A 20,198-nucleotide genomic window follows, 5' to 3' on the forward strand; every position below is an offset into this window, starting at 1 on the left:
ACTTCTACTCTAAGGTTATTTTCTAGATCCTTACAGCGTGAGCCTTAAAGAAAAGAGTAGAAGATGTGTTTACAAAATCAAAGAGTGTTCAGAAAAGAATATGTACAAGGTAAATGGGAGAACCTTTTCAAGCATCTACTTTTGATGAGCTGCAGATATTTGTTAAAATCTACAACTCAAAAAGAGCATCTCATAGTAACTGAGTTGCAGATTTTATCAAATCCTACAACTCAAGGTTGATGTAAATATGTTAATCAACAAAATAATTGGTTATTCGTTATATTATGATTTGTTTTTATGATTATTATAAAATCTTCATGTTATTTTTTTTTTGAAGCACTATAAAAAAAGGAGACATTGTTAAGGTGAAAGTTCAAATACCTTGTTATTTTGATTCAATGCTTAAACCAACAAAACATATAGCTACGTTTAATAAGATGAAGACAAGATCATCTTAGCACATCTTCTGTCACACGATAAGATATTATTGATTAACCACAATTTCTATTAGTTGAAGATTCAAGAACAAATGAAAGAGCATTCACCATATTTTTCATTTCATTTGTTAAGTGTTAAAGAACGTCAAACAAAATGAACATCATAAAGATCAACCAAATTATCTCTTAAAGAAATGAAAGAGCATCAAATGATTAACTCGAAACAAAATCTAAGTTAACACAAGAAGATTATTACAAAAGCTTGAGTCTAACACAAAAAAAATGTATCATACATATATCCCAGGAAGACTTGTGTTAAGCATTAATGTTCAAATATCTCTTGGGACACAAGCAAAGGTTGCAAGGACCATCAAATCTCTTGACACATCTATTTTTAAATTCTAACCCAACTACTTGCCTTGTACGATGTGTACTTTTACTATGAGATGGTACACAAGGCTTTACTACCAAGGAAAGTGTATATTGTTAGTCATTCAAGATGTTGTGTAAAGAAAGAAAATCATTTAAAGTTGATGAGGAGCATTAAATGCAACATTCATGTTGAAGCTCGTTAGACGTAAGGAGGATATGAAAGAAGAACTGAAATTGCTTAATGGTTATAACAACTATCTTCTTCTAGCGACTATATAAATCATCCATCAAGAAGAAGAAAAGAGAGAGCAGGAGATGCACTATGTTAAGATGTCGTCAAGATGATAAGCAATCCTAAAAGACATTAGAAAAATTATCCTAAAGCTAAGAGCAAGAGCACTGCCAAAATGTATGTATCTATTAGAACTTAGAAAAGAACACTTCTACAAGCATAAAATGCTTTCAACATTATGAAAATTAGTAATTTTTACAAAAGCATAAAATGCTTTCAACATTATGAAAATTAGTAATTTTTACAAATATGGACATTACATGCAAATACTAATGACATTCACAATCTAATTTAATTTTATGATTTGATATGATAAGATAATTATTTTCATTGCATTGAGATAATGTTTAAAGCATTTGTTCTCAAATATAATGCATTATTCGAGTTTCCAAAAGATAAAGTATGGTATATATGCAAATTGAACATAATTAATAAAAGAATTAAAATTTTATTAATAGCTTATGTTATTTAATAGTATTCTTTTTGGTGATGTTATATATTATCTTTTTATCATTAATGAAGAGAGAATCTAATCTATTTGCAAAATACATAAAGATGGTAAATCAATGATAATAAAAGTGTTTTATGAACATAAGTATGGAGAGTTAACATGTTTTCCCTACCACATCTTAATTTGTTGTGCAAAATAAGAGAAAATCTATCAAGTATAGCAAAATAAATATTTGTGCTATCATATCAAATAGATTAGTTGATGAAGTACATTAAAGGAATATGTTTTAAGAAAGACTTCTAATATAATGACTACTTTGAAAAAACTTTATAATATACTTGGGAAGAAATAAAATTAGAATGACCTAACTTTCATAAAATATTTTATCAGCAATTTTATATAAAAAAGTGAATTGTTTTCAATTCATTGTTAAATTATAATTTTATATCATCATGATTATTTATGTTAAAATTATTAAAATTAAATAATAATAAAAAAAGTGATAAAATGATTCATGTTTTAGTATGTTGTAAAAACTATATATTATTGTAATATATATATATATATATATATATATATATATATATAAACTAGGTGTTCAATAATTTTAGATTAACACAATCTATTTTGTAAATATGGTCTATTTAAAAGGAACTTTTATTGACTTTTGAAAAAAAAAAGACATAATCTAATAAAAAGATATTAAAAATTGTAACATTTTGTAAAAGTTATACCAATATAATTTGATCTCACCTCTTCTATCTTCTTCAATCAAGATTATTTAAGTGAAAAAAATCTTTAAATTTATTTCTTTTAGTGTTTAGTTGAAAACACTAAGCATAACTTTTGGATATGTTTGTCTTGGACGTTTTGATATGTAACCATTATAATTATGAAGAGTGTAAAAGTATCAAGATATTATTGTTTAAAAAAATTGAACAATTATTTAAAGAAACAAATAAAAATAGATGTACTATCTAGGAATAAAATGAAACAATACAAATCTTTGTAAGACTTTTTTTCTCTCTCCAAAATAATGTTCTTAAAAAAGAAATTTAAGTAAAAAATCAATTGTAAACTATAAAGTTTTAATTTTTTTATTATATTTTATTAAATGTATTAAAATAATATATATATATATATATATATATAGATAATTTTTTGAATTTTATGTACATCGCCTTGTTTAATTTTTAATGAGTAGATGATAGGAGTATTTTACAATTAAATATTATGTGAATTTATAAGTTTGACTTGGATTAATTTTGAAAGTTATGCATGTGGGAGGTGGTAAATAAATTATTAATGTGAGAAAAAAAAAGTAATGGTGTATATCTTACTTGATAAAAAAATATTTTTTTTATAATATAAGTGGAAAAAAAAATTTATAAATCAGTTTAATAAGTTTGAATTAAATTTAAAGTTTAATGTTTTTTAATATATTTCTTAATATATGATATTATAATTATTTAATATTTATTCTAATAAAAATTTATAGTAATATATATATACATAATTTCAGCCACAATATGTGTTTCTTAATAAGTAAACATAAATGAAAATGGTTGGAGAACATTCCTAGAACACCACAAAATATGAAATCTCTCTCACACAACACATAAAAGGCAACCATGGTAGGCACTTATGCTTGAAGTTATTTGAAAAACATAAAAACGTGATGTGTGAATATAAAATAGTAAAGTTGTTAAGTGATAAGAAAATGAAGTGATACATGCGTGTCCAAAGGAAAGAGGGGAAGGGACCCAAGAAGAAAAAGAAAGCAATGTCACTAGGTCCCACCTTTTCCCTCACACCCCTTCTGTCTTCCATCTTACTCTTCTTTCTCTTATCTTTTTCCATAATTTGGTTTAATCTACCAAATTAGTACTCTTTTCTACTTCATTCATCTCATGCTATTCATATTTAACTCTAACTAACTTGGTCTTTACATATACATAAAATTAAATATTTATAAATAATCTGGATATAATATGATAAAAAATGACATAATAATTCAACCGTACATTTTGATAATATATTAGAATGTAAGTTTAAGTTTAACTTTTTCATGAAAAAATTTGGTTTAAGTTTGAATGTTAATTTTTTGTTATTTTAGTATATAATAAATATATTAATACGATTTTAGTAACTATTCTATTAAGTGGATAGAAAAAGAGAGAAAATGAATAAAATAAAATAAAAAGTACTAAAAATAAATGTATTTGTTTATTTTTATTTATGTGTGGACGGCAAGGCGAGTGAAGAGGATAACACGTGGCGTTCAAAGTGAAGACATGGCCGTCAACACGGTGCGCTTTCTGTGGGTCCCACACAAGATATTACAAAATCTGCTGCTTTCTTTCCTTTGAACCAACACCAACGCTGCTAACCTAATTAATTAATAAATAAATAAATAAACAAATTGAAGAATGCAGCCATGGTCAATGATGCTAGTGAGCCTCATTAAAATTCTCCCACCCCCACAAACCAATCCATATCATTCTGTTAATGTAGAAGTTCAAAACTTTCTTCTTCTTCTTATGCTTATATTCTTATGATTTTTCTTTTCATTTTTAGGATAATTAAGTATCTATAATTAATAAAAACTTATTCATTATTTTTCTCTTATTTCTTTAATTTAATTCTTTTATTTATTACCTGGATTTTATTGACTTAAACACAGTAACTTATCATAACTATGAAATTAGTCTAAATTAGGTCTTTAAATAGTATTTAGGGTGATTTTCTCAAATATTTTACTTAAATACTAATTTCAAATTTCTTATATTTAGTTAGTTTTACTTGAATGACAATGACATATTAGCTTTATCCAATTTATATTATTCTTAAATAATTTATCCATACATGAATTTTTAGACTAAAATCTATGCAAAGAATCTATAGAAAATTAAATATGATGATTAATTAATAAACTATTAATAAATATATAACTCTTCTTCAAGCTTGATCTCATGCAAAAGTATATTACATGAATTACTAGGAAGAAAAATATGGCAATCAATCCATAATCTATAACCATCATGATCTAGCCCATGTCAAAAGTCTAGTGCATAAATTGGTACAAAGTCAAATATGATAGACCGATTCTATCATTAGCTCCTCCCCATTTCTTCTTCTTTATTATTCTCCTATCCTTTGTTTAAAATAATATTTTTGTCTCAGATCCAAGTAAATTACCACTTCACCCACCATGTGCTTGATCATAAGAATTCACCAATATGGTAAGACCCACATAGTGTGACGATAAATGTTCAAAATGAAAATTTATATGATAATTGAGAATAAAAAAAAAAAGACATTGATTTAGTTTATGTTAATGCAAGTAAGTAGTTAAAGATGTAAAGTGAAAAATAAGAATAATGGTAAAATGATATTTGATGCAATAGAAAAAAAAAATAGAAATGTAATAAATTTGTGATGAAGATGTACAAATGTTTTAAATTACATACAATATACTTTGAGTGACAAACTTGAAAAGATGCATGAGAGATAGGCCGATCTCAAAACATTTTAATACACTTTTATGATACTTAATAATTTAAATGATAATTTTTTTTATGATTGAGAGTTGTGTACTCTTAGATTTTTTATCGAATTGTATAATGATATATTGGTTTATGTTTGATTATAAGGAACTTATGTTATTAAATTATTTTATTAACATATATGATAGTTTTTTCATTTGTGTTCGACATTAAATGATTGTGAGGTTATTTGTCAACATGTATAACAATTTTCTCTTTTTTTTTTTTTTGCATTGTGTCATATTATCTATTGACCTATATGATGATTTCTTTGTTTGTGTTCGATACTAAGAGATGTATGTTAGATTATTTATTGACCTATATTATCTTAATACGAAGTTAGTAACAAGTCTCTAAATGATGCGTTGTTCATTTGTGTGCAATTTTGTAAAGAGTTTGATTATTCCTTAAATAATTTTTATTTATTTATTTTATTTTATGTTGCTGATAAAAAAAAAATTACCGTCCTATATTGTAACATTAGTGCTTATTTAGTACTAAAATTAATTACTTTAGTTTAATAGTTTATTTAAATATTATCAAATAAATAATTATATATATATATCATAGAATTAAAAATTAAGAAATATATTGAAAACAAAAGGTTAAATTTATTAAAATATTTTAGTGTATATATATATATATATATATATATATATAAACTGAAGTTTATTTTATTAGCATATATAAGTGAAGTAATTTGTCCAAAAACAACATATACATGTATACATAAATTACCTCATTAATGACTACTAATGGAAAATTGATTGTTTAATACATCAAATAGTAGACTTAGGAGTATCATTAGGATGATTTTTGTAAAGGATGACTCAAGAAATCTATCAGTTATTTTTTAAACTAAAACTGCTATATATATATATAAAAAAAAATTATTGTAACCCACTAATTGAACAAAGTGATTTGAATTGAATAGGTTGGTATGTTTCCAATTATTACAAAATGAATGCATAGTATGCTCCCTTGAGATAATTAGCAGCAGCATACTTGGACTTTGAATTAATTATAGTTTGCACGTATCAAGCTTTTTCTTTAAATGAGTTGTAGTAGGATAAATTTTATTTAATTGGATAGAGATAGAGTAGTTTTGTAAAAAAAAAAAAGTACACAAAACTCTTGAAAAGAATTTTACTCAAATCATGAGTACTAATTTGTTTGGTAAGTTAAATTTTTTATTTAAACAACCAATCCATGTTTATTATTTAAAATAGCTCCTCATGTTTAAGTATATAATTATTTATTAACTCTTTGAAAATTAAAATAAGTCAAACCTAGTTTTGCAACGCTTGTATTAGATGGCCAAACTAAATATTATGCAATATAAGATTAAAAAGTAATTTCATCCACTATTCAATTCGGTTTTAAAACGGTAAAAGACTTTCTCAAAATGTCTACAGAACAAACAAGTTTTAAACCATAAATTTAATAATAAAACAACTTCTCAATTTGCCCCAAACCACTAAAAACCTTCCTTAAAAACATGTCTATGAAACAAAATTTCAAATAAATTTAAAGTTGCACCTGACATAAACATTAAACTCTTAAAATTTTCGGCTATCTTTGATTTGTAAACCTTAATTGTTACATTTAAGCTTCAAATCTATGACAACAGTCAATAAACGTCTGCAGTAGTATAACTCATTGTTTCCATAATGGGGCTATTACCCATTTTAAGTTAGGTTTAAATTTTATAAAATTAAAAATATCATTTTATTTTTATTAATATTATTTATATATATTGTATTATTATATTAAAAATTTAGTATATGATATTGCACTAAAAGCAATTTGATTCCCGTTGAAATTCATGTCTTTACTTCTAAATCTTGAAGTCATGTTTTTATTTGTAATTGAACACTGCATCTTTACTTCTAAATCTTAAACACCTTGAATTCAACTGAATTCAATTCATTAAGGCTAAAGCCATTAAAGGTTGAATCCATGTTTATATTGTTTAGTTGCTCAGATCAGTAATTATGAGTAATCCAAAACTTACACTAAAAAGCTTAGGTTGAAAAACTAAGATCACTAAGATCACCAAGCTTCTTATACCACAACCGTGTGTTGTTTTTTCCATGGTCACATTAAAGACATAATGGTAACTCATCATTATCACAACACAAGGTAAAAAAAAATGCAGGAAAGTGAAAATCAGAAATTACTTAATTAAAATTAAGATTAGCCAGAATTACATATCAGATGTCACATAAAACTATACCAGATCTGAACAATTTCAGATCATGCCCCTTTGTTTTCAAAGACCTAAAAGGACAGAAAATTAACCTATCTACATCGAAGATGTAATATATGATATGTATTTATATAATTAACATCTAATACCTCATCTATGTATCTACCAAAGAAGATTAATATTTAATCTACCTAGATAAAAAAGAGAATTTTTTTCCTCAGTTCTTTCCTTTTTGCTGTTTTTGTTATAAGGGTATGGAAAATTAAGAGATTAATGGAATTTAATAATCCATAGGAGGAGCCAGGTTAAGATCGAGATTGAGTTCTCTTTTGGATAGGCAATCAACAACGGAGGAGGAATCTGAGTCACTCTGAACCGGGGCCGGTTCGAACCGAAAAGGGAATTGGTGGGTGAGGTAATGAGCCCGGTCGAGGAGAAAAACCGGACGCACGGCAGTGACGGGTGTCACGAGTAGCTGCTGCTGGATCGGGAGGAAGGGGAAGCGGTCGATGAGGGCAGAGACAGGGCGGCGCGTGACGTCACGCTCCGGGGCTGCGGACTCGACGGTGCTGCTCTGACTAGGGCTGCTGCTGCTGCTAGTTTTGTTTTTGTTGTTGTCAAGGTCGTTTTTGTTGTTGTTGGCGGTGTCGGGGGGAGGGGGGAAGTTGGTTTTGGCTTTGGGGCCGCGAAAGTTACGTGCGGCGGCATCGTAGGCTCTGGCGGCTTCCTCCGCGGTGTCGAAAGTCCCGAGCCAGACGCGGGATTTCTTGCCAGGGTCGCGGATCTCGGCGGCGTAGCGACCCCAGGGACGCTTGCGGACGCCGCGGTAATGGACCTCGTCGGCGACATTGTTTGGCTTCTTATTCTTGATGACCGTTTTGTCCTTGGCGACCATGGTGGTGACGTAAAGCGTTTAATCAGGGAGTGCTGAAAGATAGATGTTGGGTGAGGGGAGGGGTTGGGTATTTATATAAAATGTGCGGTGGGTTTGAAGAGAGAGAAAGAGGGTGGAGTGAAAGAATGGTGTGTGAGGTGTGAGTTATTAGAGAGAGAAGAAGAGAGAGAGGCGCCGCCCAAAGGAAAGAGAGGGTTACGTGGCACGCGGGAGTTTCGAGACAAGCGGCGAAGGTGGGGTTTCATGCGTGCCGGCTTTTAACCTATTTCACTCTCCTCTCAATAGACTCTCTTACACTCGCTTACCTTCTTCGTGGTTTCTTCCATATTAATTTCAATTTTTCAAAAGATGAAAATTTAAAATAAAACATTTTATTGAAAATAAAATTAGAGCAACCTCACTTTTTTAATAAAAAATCATAAAAGCCAAAATAAATAAAAGTTTAGACCTAATTGATTTTATTTTGAACGTAATAAAAAACAGTTTTGATATAAAAGGAAATTTATATCGTTTCTGAGTACCCTGAGGATGCGATAATGCTCTTGAGATTATCGCAATCCCGATAACACGTTTGTATTATTTTGTAACAATGTATTGTGAGAAATGCTTGGTTTCCTATTATTGTAAAGTTAAGCTAATAACAGTTTTTCTTTGGGGGAAAGAGTGAATGACCAAGTCTAAAGTAGTTACAAAGTGTGAGTGTTGATGGGTAAGAGGCATCAGCAATATTTCACTAATGTGAAGAGTAATTATTGTGGGTGATGATGGATAGGGATTTTTTTGAATGGTTCCTTGAGACAGTTTGGTGAATGGGGAGTGAACCTGGTGAAGGGGAACGAGTACACGCACACGCGTCACTTTCTTCCTTTTGACGCGTTTGTTTCGGTGCATCCAAAATCGCCTCCTGTCCCTGTCCCTCTCCCTCTCGTTAATCAATCAAACACCTTGTGTGCGTGCCGCGACTCCCTTCACTCTCCCACTACCACCGCGCCACGCGTCGCGTGCCGCACCGCGCTTTTCATCTCGTGTTTTGCGCCGCATGATTCCGGAGGGAGCACACACGCCCGCACTACACGCGTGACGGGGCGAGAAAGCGAGTACTCAAACGTAATCGTGCTATATTTGTGCGTAAAAGCCTGAAGCTAAGAAATAAAAAAGTGGAAAACCGTAATTGAAAATGTGGAAGTATGGCAAAAAGGTAACACCGATTACGGGATTGGGTTTTTTGGGTAATGAGAGGGTAAATTTGTTTTCTCTTTTTCAACATAACTCAGTAGTTGACATTAAGCAAATTTACATGCTGATGCGACGCATAGTTATTTATAGAATAACTTTTTTTTTTCAAAAATATTTATTTAAAGTTACCTATTTACTTAAAAGAAATTTATGTTTATGTATGTGAGATATCTAAAATCTAGGTATTTAAAATCAATTATATTTACATAAGAAAAACTGTGTAATTTGTCAAATATAATTTGGTAAAATTGACTTAAAATTTTAACTGGATTTTTGTGTGAATATTTTAAATTAACTTTTAATTTAAGAATTAGTTAAAAATTTTGTTAAAATTTATTCATTGTATCTAATAAATAAATTTATTTTAATAGGTTATAACGATTTTTATATGCTATTTTAAGTAAAAAATTGTATAAGTTAGTTTATATTTTATTTGTTTTCCTTTAATGATTTTTAAAAACCTACTCATTAATAACCAAAATATAATATGAATACGAACAAAAGCCAAAATTCAAAAGTGTAGAGAGAAAAATAAATAGTTAGATATTTTTTCTATTTTAACTATCGAAAAAATGAAGTTATTATATTTACCATAAACTCTTGCATTATTAATGTTAAAATCCTAAACATAAGGTCAGTATAGGACAATCAACAACTAATATAGAAATCTTCCTATATGTTAATGTTTTTGTTGTTATAAGATATTTTGCTTCATAAATTTATCATTAAAATTAATTATCATCAAATTTAAGTTCTTATTTTTATGTTTTTCTTTGTTGTGAATGTTGATCTAATGTTAGGTTTTGTCTAATTATTAACGAATTTTGGTCATTTTTGACACACGTTGTTGATTGAGAAGTCAAATTCTTTTTTTATTTCGCATTACAAGTTTCTTTCTGCAAAAATATATTATTTGTCTTATTAGAAGTGACAATAATAAATGTCCCTTTTTATCAACATCTTTCTTATTGCTTCTCATTTTTTATTTTATATTTGTGACATTATTAGATTACTTTTTTTACCTTACACTAGAGTTAATGACCATGTAACATATATGTGAGGTTATAGGCCGAACCCAAACATGTGGTGAACGATTTTGATATTGATTCCTGAAAATAAGAAAATATGAATCCTGCATTTATTATGGGGGTGAGGATCTCAAATATTTAGCCAGATATGCAGGATAGTATTTAATATTGAAAAAGGGTTATAAAAAAGGTCAAATATGGAGGAAAAGAGAGGATACTCATTATAAGAGAGGAGGAATATCGATCAAAGGGATAAAACACTTCGGTTGGAGACCACTGTTTATGGTTAAACTGAATGCTTTAGTTTGGGATACATCTTCCTTGGCTAGAACATTTTGGCACCTACCATGGGGTTGCACCATACATTCAAAATAAAATGCGGCCAACACGATGCACTATGACAAATGGAGAAGAAAATGGTGAACCAGATGCATTACAAAACATGATGGGAATGATGGAGGACATGAGGAGACATAATGAGGAAAGGTCGGAGGAGTCTAGAAGAGTTAAGAAAGAAAAGTGTTAGAGGAATCCCTTCGAGTTCATAACTAAATTCAAAGGAACAACGAGGAGCTTGAACAACAAATCAGAAATCAACTTCTTGGAGATTGCCAAGAGGAGGATGTTGAACCAAATTTTCAACCATTTTCGGAGGCAATATTGAGAGAGTCCATTCCACCTAATTATGAAAAGAGATGATACCCATTATAAAAGAGGAAGAATACCAATCAAAGGATATAACACTTCGGCTAAAAACTACTATTTTTGACCAAAGTGAATGCTCTAACTTAGGATATATCTTCCTTGCCTAGAAGAATATCTATAAATATCTATAAAATTTAGGGGTTATATAAGTCAAAACTTTGAATTAATTGCATAATGAATCTATCCTCCTTAGTTGTATTTGATAATTACATTCATTTTCACTATTTGAATAGTTTATATAAGGAATATGTTATTTGATCTAGTTTATTGGAGATTTAAGGAGATTCAATGAGTCACATGTCCATACATCACCACTAAGCAAATAATGTGAAGTTATAAAATTATATTTATACAGAAAAGAAAGGGTATTATTTGACCAATCTTAAGTGGTAAAATTGACTTGTAAGTTTGAGTGAATATTTTACGAGTATTTTAAGTTAACTTTTTAGTTTAGGAATTACTTTAATTTTTTTAACAATTTTTGAATGCTATATTAAGTTATTTTTTATACGTTAGTTAATATTTTTTTTATATTTTTTCTTTAATAATTTTTAAAAAATTATATCTATTTTTCATTGTTCTAAAAGTAAAAATTTATTACTCTATTGATTTATCTATTAGGTGACTCTTGTATATATTTAACTTACTTATTGCTATTATGAACAACTCTATATAAAGAATCAAAATTCTCTCTAAATGTATGAAGAATTGTTTACTAAATTAGTTTATTTTTGCATGTTCAAATGTTAATTTGAAGTGTGAAATTAGAATTATAAGAGATAATGACCTTAAAATTAGGAATTAAAGAATATTAATATAATTTTCATATAGGATAGTCCATAATTATGGTTTTCTTTTGTTGCTAACTCTCTTGAAACTAACTTTGTGACAAAATTTTAATTTTAATTTATTGATTGATTTTGTAACATCCTTAATTTTACCCATATATAATGTAATAAAAGTAAAACAAGCAATATCTAATTACAAATAACATATACTACTTTCTCATATGTGTATCTCAAAAGAAATATCCCTCTTCATAGGGATTTAATATATATACATCAAAAGTTTTAACAACAAAACAAAACATTTAAATAACTGTTCACTAAGGAGCTCTATCACCTGAAATCTCATCTGCTCCCATGTAAAACACGATCATCACAGATAAAGAAACAAACACAAACAAATAACAGGGTAAGCTATCTATATAAAAAGTTTTGATATAATTTAAATTTCAAATTAATAAGCATAATTCATCAATTCTCATATGATTTCTCAAACCATCAAGAGTCTATTACATTCATAAAATTCATCTTTCATATGTCAGACTTTTACTGACTCACAACACATAGACACTTGACTCTACTTCCGGAAGACTCGTGTATTGAAATTAGCATCCAGAGACCTGCACCTGTCATACTACTGCTGTGAAACCCACACAGCCATGCACATAATTATCTCAATATCTCATCATCTCATCATCTTCATATGACAGGGTAAATCCATTTGATATGCTCTGATCAGTTCTTTCAAACCTCAGAATCAGCCAAATGGACCTCCTTCGACTCTCACCAACTGAATAACTTCATCTATTTGATTCCATTATATCAGTAGAGTCAGGATCGTCTCATTCACAGGACACTCACAAATCAATACACCCTAATAACAATCTCAACATGGTATTTCCTTTCCTGAAAATACTACGTCTTGATCACACTTTAACCTCATTACATACATCATTTAACATATCAATGCACCACTCAATCACTTCATATATATAAACTTTCTAAACAATCCAAATATATCTCAAACTTTACTTAAAACACATAATTAATTCCAAATATATGCTCTTTAAATCAATCATCTGAAATCACACAACCACTTCTCATCAAACATCTCACTTAAGTAATTCAACCAAAATATTCAAAAAGAATAGTTCAACTCATTTATATTATCATTCAAACACTTTCAATTCTCAATCACAAACAGTTTCAACAAATTATTCCCATAACAGATTCAAAATCAACCATTCCAGTGAATATATTACTTTACTCTTCAAGAGAGACAATCCTGCAAGCAAAAACAATTGGAATTGGTGACCACGTCACCTCCACATCCAGAATCTTCTAACCTAGGGTTTTATTGAAAATAATAAGACTAGCTTCCCTTACCTGAACTTTAGTTGATGCTCACTAAGAGCTCCAAATCTACCCAAAAGCTTAAAGGTAATTAACTCTATTTAGGATTTTGATCGGACAATCTTGTAGAGTTCATTGGCAAGAGTTCAATGACAGACTCCGATCGTCAAACTGATAACTGAGGATGTCAGAATCATAGAGAGAAGGAGAGGAAAGGAAAAGGGTACGAAAATAAACTTACTTTATCAGAGATTTTGATCGGGCAGTCTTGTAGTCTTGGCTGCCAGGAGTCTAATGGCGTACTCTGATCGTCAAACAGATGAACGAGGAGGTCAGAATCTTAGAGAGAAGGGAGAGAAAGGAAAAGGGAAACTTTTAGAGAGATGGTGGTTATTTTAAAATGAAACCTGGATAACTGAATTTTCTATTTATATGTCATTTTCATTTTAATAATAAAATATTCAGATATCATTTAAAATATATCACTTCTACTCTTGTTATTTTCTAGATCCTTACAGATTTTATTAGTAACAATACATTAATCAATTAAGTATTTTTAAAATAAAATAATGTTTATTATTATTATTTTATTAGTTATTAATAAACATATTGGTATGAGAAGATTGTTATTACCATGAGTATATAAATAATAAAATAAAAATCTTCCAGGGATAAAAAAAATACAAGAAACAAAAGCATATTTGTTCATAAAATAATTTTCTTCTTTTGTAATTTATGTACTCAAATATTAGGTGTTGTCTCCATCATTGTTTGAAATCCACACAGCTATGCGCATAAATAATCTTAATATAACCTCTCTCCTAGTATGATAGGGTTAACTCATATGACAGGTCAAGTTAGTTATCTTTCAAATTGTACAGGACAGGAGCTCGGTCCTCGGTTTTGGACCAAGTACTACTCGGTTCTCGGGTAGGGTAAAAGTCAACTCGGCCATGGACCTGGAGTCAAGGTAGCGGTGTTGGGCATGTTTGGTTAATGGGCCTAATTTTCTAATGATGTGCTATTATTTAAATTCAAGTTGTATGTGCTTAAAGCTAAAATATAAAGAGATATTTTATGAAGATATAAGATAAAATATAAAGAGACATTTTATAAAGATATAAGATAAAATATAAAGAGATATTTTATCTGTTTGCTGCACGTTGATAGATGTTGCTAACCCTAAAAAGATAGGGAGGTGTATGTATAACAGAATGTGGCTTGCAGTTTAGCACCTAAAGGTCATTTGGTGCATGTGGTAGGTGGTTTTCTGTTAGAGATATAAGATAATGTGCTTATTTTCAGTTAATATTTGCTTATCTCAAGTGTAATTGATGCATGTGCGGTTATAAAAAGGGTTTGAAACCCTAGGTGAAGGTACGTTAGTTTTAGACGCTGTTTTTACACACTACACTGAGAATTATTCTTGCCTTTGTGAGCCCTTACTGACTTGAGCGTCAGAGTGCAAACAACCGTAAGGGCGCCCTCTGTCTTTACATGTAAAAACATTCAACAACCAAGAGAAGTGCAGATTCTAGAGGAGACAGGCGGAGCTTGAACTAGTCGTCAGAGTCAACCGACGGCTAAGTCATCGACAAAAACATTTGGTGCCCATCATGGGGCCTGATAAAACTAGGTCCTACCCACAATCGTGATCAGAGCTATCAGGCGATATGAGGAATACGAGACAAGGGATATCTGGACAACAAGAAAGCGACAATGTTACCATGCAACAAATCATGGAGACCATGAAAGCCCTCCAATTAGTGAATGAAGAAGCCAAGGCTGACCAGTTAAGGCCATTCCTCGAGCGTGGAATGTGGCAAACCTCAAGTTGTATTTCAGCTAAGATATTCTTACTTAATGCTTTCTTTTTGAACAATGGGTGATAAATTTGTTCTTGGAAGATGATGCATTTAGCGTTGTTGATTTATTTGAATTGGCACATGATAAGTCGACCTAGCTCGGTATAAGTACGAGCATAGGCGCTCTGTGGGATTGATTTGTTTGTTGATTTGCGTAAGCACAACACATGTAAGTCAACCTAGCTCGGTGTCAGTACGACCACTCGAGTATAGGTGCCCCGTGAGTAAATGATTACCCAGTGACAGGTAAGACAAGGGGCATGTGTACCATGCAGGAGAGCTCGTCATTTGGACCCAAGTGTTTGAGGTAGGTCATCTCGGTGTTTGGGCGTGAGAGGTAAGTTGTGAGCTCGACTCAGATGTTGGTCAGCCCAGAAAAGGAAACAAAGATAAAGAGATATTTTATCTGTTGTGATATTATTCTAGAGATAAAAGATAAAGAGATATTTTGTTTGTTGTGATATTATTTTGGAGATAAAAGATAAAGAGAGATTTTATCTGTTGTGATATTATTCTGGAGATAAAAGATAAAGAGATACTTTATCTGTTGTAATTCTGGAGATAAAAGATAAAGATATATTTTATTTGTTTTAATTCTGGAGATAAAAGATAAAGAGATATTTTATCTGTTATGATATTATTCTAGAGATAAAAGATAAAGAGATATTTCATTTGTTATCATGTTAATCTGAATTATATTATTGAACAGTGCAGTGGTATAAGGTGGCACCCTTTTTCCCTTAAAGAGGGTTTTTTAATGAGATCATCGAATAAATGTCGCTTATGATGCATTATTGTTGCTGATGCTTATTGTTACTTTACATATTGTTTAATTTGTGAGCAAGTGCATAAACGAGTTATTCAGAGACGTAGGTAAGTCGCCTAAGTCGGTGTCACTCAGGCTGTAGGTGCTCTACAGGATGAGCAAGTTACATAAAAATGCTATCCAGAGACGTAGGTAAGTCGCCTAAGCCAGTGTCACCCGGGCTGTAGGTGTTGTGCAGGATGAGCAAGTTGTGTAGATAAGCTATCCCGAGACACAGGTAAGTCGCCTAAGTCGGTATCACCCGAGCTTTAGGTGCTCTGCAGGATAAACAAGTGCATAAATTTGGCTAAGTGTAGGATATGTCGAGCTAACAACATGGTCGATACCATGTGAGAACTAGACACTGTGAGGGATGAGCAAGTTGTGCAGGTGCCCGTGATCACCCGAGTTGGGCGCTCTGTGAGATGATTTCAAGTTGCATAGTTTAATTGTTCAGGGGTATGTTGGCAAGTGCCTTGCAAAAGTTGATGATGACGAGGGCACGTGACCAAGCAGAAAGCTGAGCTAGTATGTCGAAAGAATCACCATGCCCAGAAGGGCACAATTATCCGAACATGCGTCACATAGAGCAGTACTTGGCGAGATCAAGGTAGGAATGCCTCTGGATGCGCCACATTCGAGCATTAGCCTGTAGTGGCTATGGAAAACAGTTCAGTAAAGGCCAAAGCACTTTAAAGCCTCTTTGCTTAGCCAAGCTCAGCTCGAGCCTGGGGGGCTTGTGTACTGGATAGGAGCTCGGTCCTCAGTCTTGGACCAACTACTACTTGGTTCTCGGGTAGGGTAAAAGTCAGCTCGGCCATTGACCTGGAGTCAAGGTAGCGGTGTTAGGCCTGTTTGGTCAATGGGCCTAATTTTCTAATGATGTGCTATGATTTAAATTCAAGTTGTATATGCTTAAAGATAAAATATAAAGAGATATTTTATGAAGATATAAGATAAAATATAAAGAGACATTTTATAAAGATATAAGATAAAATATAAAGAGATATTTTATCTGTTTGCTGCATGTTGATAGATGTTGCTAACCCTAAAAAGATAAGAAGGTGTATGTATAACAGAATGTGGCTTGCATTTTAGCACCTAAAGGTCATTTGGTGCATGTGGTAGGTGGTTTTCTGTTAGAGATATAAAATAATGTGCTTATTTTCAATTAATATTTGCTTATCTAAAGTGTAATTGATGCATGTGCAGTTATAAAAAGGGGCTGAAACCCTAGGTGAAGGTACGCTGTGTTTAGACGTTGTTTTTACACACTACACTGAGAATTATTGTTGCTTTTGTGAGCCCTTACTGACTTGAGCGTCGGAGTGCAAACGACCGTAAGGGCGCTCTCTGTCTCTACAGGTAAAAGCATTCAACAACCAAGAGAAGTGCAGATTCCAGAGAAGACAGACGGAGCTTGAACCAGTCGCCAAAGTCAACCGGCGGCCAAGTCACCGACAAGAACACAAACAACTTACCCATTCATATGAACCACCTTTGACTCTCATATTCCACATCTCATAATATCCAACATCACACAATTAAATCATACCAAAACTTAGAATTTCAAAACACACAAAAATTTATCCAATAATTGCATAAATATCTAATTAAAGGATTTTTCAAGGGTAGATGCTTCCTAAGAGCTCCAAACCTATCAAAAGCTCAAGGGTAGCCTAACTTGCATCATAGAGTCCTGATAAAAAAAATCTAACTATATCACTAGGACCTTAAGCTAACAAAGATTAACCTTGAAGCCAAAAGAGTCACATGCAAATCCTATGCAGAGACAAACCTAACAAGTTCATAATTTGACTCATAAAGAAGAGCAAGAATGAACTTACTCTATTAAAGATTCTGATCGAGTAGTCTTATTAATAGACCCAAATCCATAAGAAGATGACCATGGATGCCAACTTTGAAAGGTCATCTCAACAAGCAAAAGAAGATTCCATCAATAGGAGGAATGGTCAAGGACCAAAGCATTTGAAGTTCTTTCTATTAGTCTTCTTAATTTTTTTTAGCCTTGTTATATTCACTGCATTTTTCGTTTTGAATATGTTACTTGTTATGCCTTTCTTTGATCTTGCTTTTTACTTTGAGTCATGTGTTCTTTAGTGTTCTAGGTGTCCTTACTTTGATTCTCTTTGCTTGCTTTTAATTGTGAAATTTACAATTCAATTAGAAACTTGTTTTAGTAAAAGTTGATGTTAAGTTCCAAACATATGATTGCAAGTGTTCAATTATCTTGAATCCACCAATTTTTTTTTTGTGGAAAATTGAATGTTCTTGACACTTTGCATGATGCAATTAGGATAAAAAAAAACAACAAACTCTTTTATTAAAAAGAAGCAAAACAGTACCACTTCTTTACAAAAATAGTGAGCAATTCACGTTGATACCATACAACAAGGGTGCTTTGTTAAAAAACAGTGACGGTTTCATATAAAAGTGATATTAAAAACAACAAAGCATTTATTTCTAAAGGCATCTTGCTTATCATTTGGTTTAGAAATTCATTTTGCACATCTATGGATTCAACTTGATTGACAAATTGTTTTCTACTTTATGGAATTTTGTTCCTTGATTATATATGGGTAGTTGTACTAATGTGGCTAGTACAAAAGTTGTGGAGAAGTTAGCCTTACCCACTATCTCTCATACCAAGCCCTATAAATTACAATGGCTTAGTGTAGAGGGTGAAATCATGGTAAATAAACAAGTCCTCATAAACTTTGCAATAGGAAAGTATAAAGATGAGGTTTTATGTGATGTTGTGCCCATGGAAGCAACTCATGTTCTTTTAGGAGGGCCTTGACAATATGATAGACATGTTTTACATGATGGCCTCACCAATACAATGTCCTTTTCCTTCCAAGGGCGCAAGGTTACCTTAAAACCCCTCTCTCCCCAAGAGGTTTATGAGGACCAAATAAAAATGAAAACTAAAAGAGAAAATGAGAAAGCAAAAGAAGGACATGATAAAACGAGTCACAATACCTTATCAACTAAATCAATCATGTTGACTCGTGCTATGCCTCAACTTGCGCCTCCAAGGTGTTCTTCTTCTCTTTCTTTTTCATTACCCAAGGTTCCTACTTCCACACCATCTTGGTTAAAGAATGTTAGGGATGATTTTTACATACCTCCTAATGGTTTTCACCTTTTAAGAGGACTTTTTCCAAAAAATATCATCATTCCCAAACAATATTTTCCAACATGGTCTGTCTATAGGACCTCTTTATCTGAACTCCTAACGCTTAAAAATGCCAAGTCAAGTTTGCCTTTCTTTTCTTCCATTGTCTTAATTGATAGCAAACTGACTTTGATATATGCAGGAGTACTAAATTCGTGGTCGAATTCTCTCCAACTTGGGGGGCATAATACGACCCAAGCCCAAGCCTGAGGCCCAAGACCAACCCATGATCTCATCATCCATCATGTCTCAGAAAATTACTAAGAGCAAGGGCACAAACATTAGTAGATGAGTTTCAATTGATGTCTCTTTTTTATTTTCTTTAGAATAGAATTAAATAAAACATAAAAGGGAGGTGTGGATAGGAGTTTAGGGCTTACAAGAAGAAGTAGCAAAGTCACACTTTCCATGTGAAGTCACACCTTCCATGTGACTTCGTTTTAGCGCCATTTTCAAATGGTGTGCATTTGAAATTTCCCACCATTAAATCCGGCCCTCTAAAGCTATAAATAGAGGTGCTTGGCTCATGTAAAAATACATTGAATTTGAAGTAAAGTTACTATACACAATTTGTGTGAGAATTAGGGAGACTTGTTTCTCCTAGCTTAGTCTTATCTTGTGAGTCTTTGGGAGCTCTCAAGTGGCGGCAACCTCACTCATCTTGGAGTCTATTCACCTTCCAAGTGGCGTGAATCTCTTCCCTTGCTTCAACCACATAAGTTTTCCTATCATTCATCTTCTAATTCCATTTCCATTCCATATCAAGTTCTAAACATGTCTTGTTCATTTGTTCTTGGTTTCAATCGGTAGACTTGTGTTGTTTCTTGAATCTAATTGGTTGATTTGTGTTGTATGCTAATTTCAATCGATTCATTGTCCTTTAATTGTATTTCTATTAGGTTCATATTAATTGTCTTGTGTTCTTGATTCCGCACCATTAATTGTCATTCATAATCACCTATACTTGTGTTTTTCCTTTGGTCTTTGGAAATGAACCTTCACATCTACTTAATACTTGTTA

At 31.5% G+C, this 20,198-nt stretch overlaps 1 protein-coding gene across 1 annotated transcript; it reads right to left on the minus strand.

Moving 5' to 3' along the window:
- Positions 1-7,260: 7,260 nt before the first annotated feature.
- LOC137820478 (ethylene-responsive transcription factor 4-like) lies at positions 7,261-8,303 on the minus strand. Its single transcript, XM_068624598.1, has one exon. It carries the CDS (start codon positions 8,199-8,201, stop codon positions 7,587-7,589), a length of 615 nt encoding a protein of 204 aa, XP_068480699.1. The 5' UTR covers positions 8,202-8,303; the 3' UTR covers positions 7,261-7,586.
- Positions 8,304-20,198: the final 11,895 nt, after the last annotated feature.

The sequence above is a fragment of the Phaseolus vulgaris genome, chromosome 11 (assembly GCF_000499845.2).
Source record: "Phaseolus vulgaris cultivar G19833 chromosome 11, P. vulgaris v2.0, whole genome shotgun sequence".
Lineage (NCBI taxonomy): Eukaryota > Viridiplantae > Streptophyta > Magnoliopsida > Fabales > Fabaceae > Phaseolus > Phaseolus vulgaris.

Excerpts from the sequence above, each read along its gene's own strand:
- LOC137820478 (XM_068624598.1), bottom strand. The coding sequence starts at position 8,201 with ATGGTCGCCAAGGACAAAACGGTCATCAAGAATAAGAAGCCAAACAAT.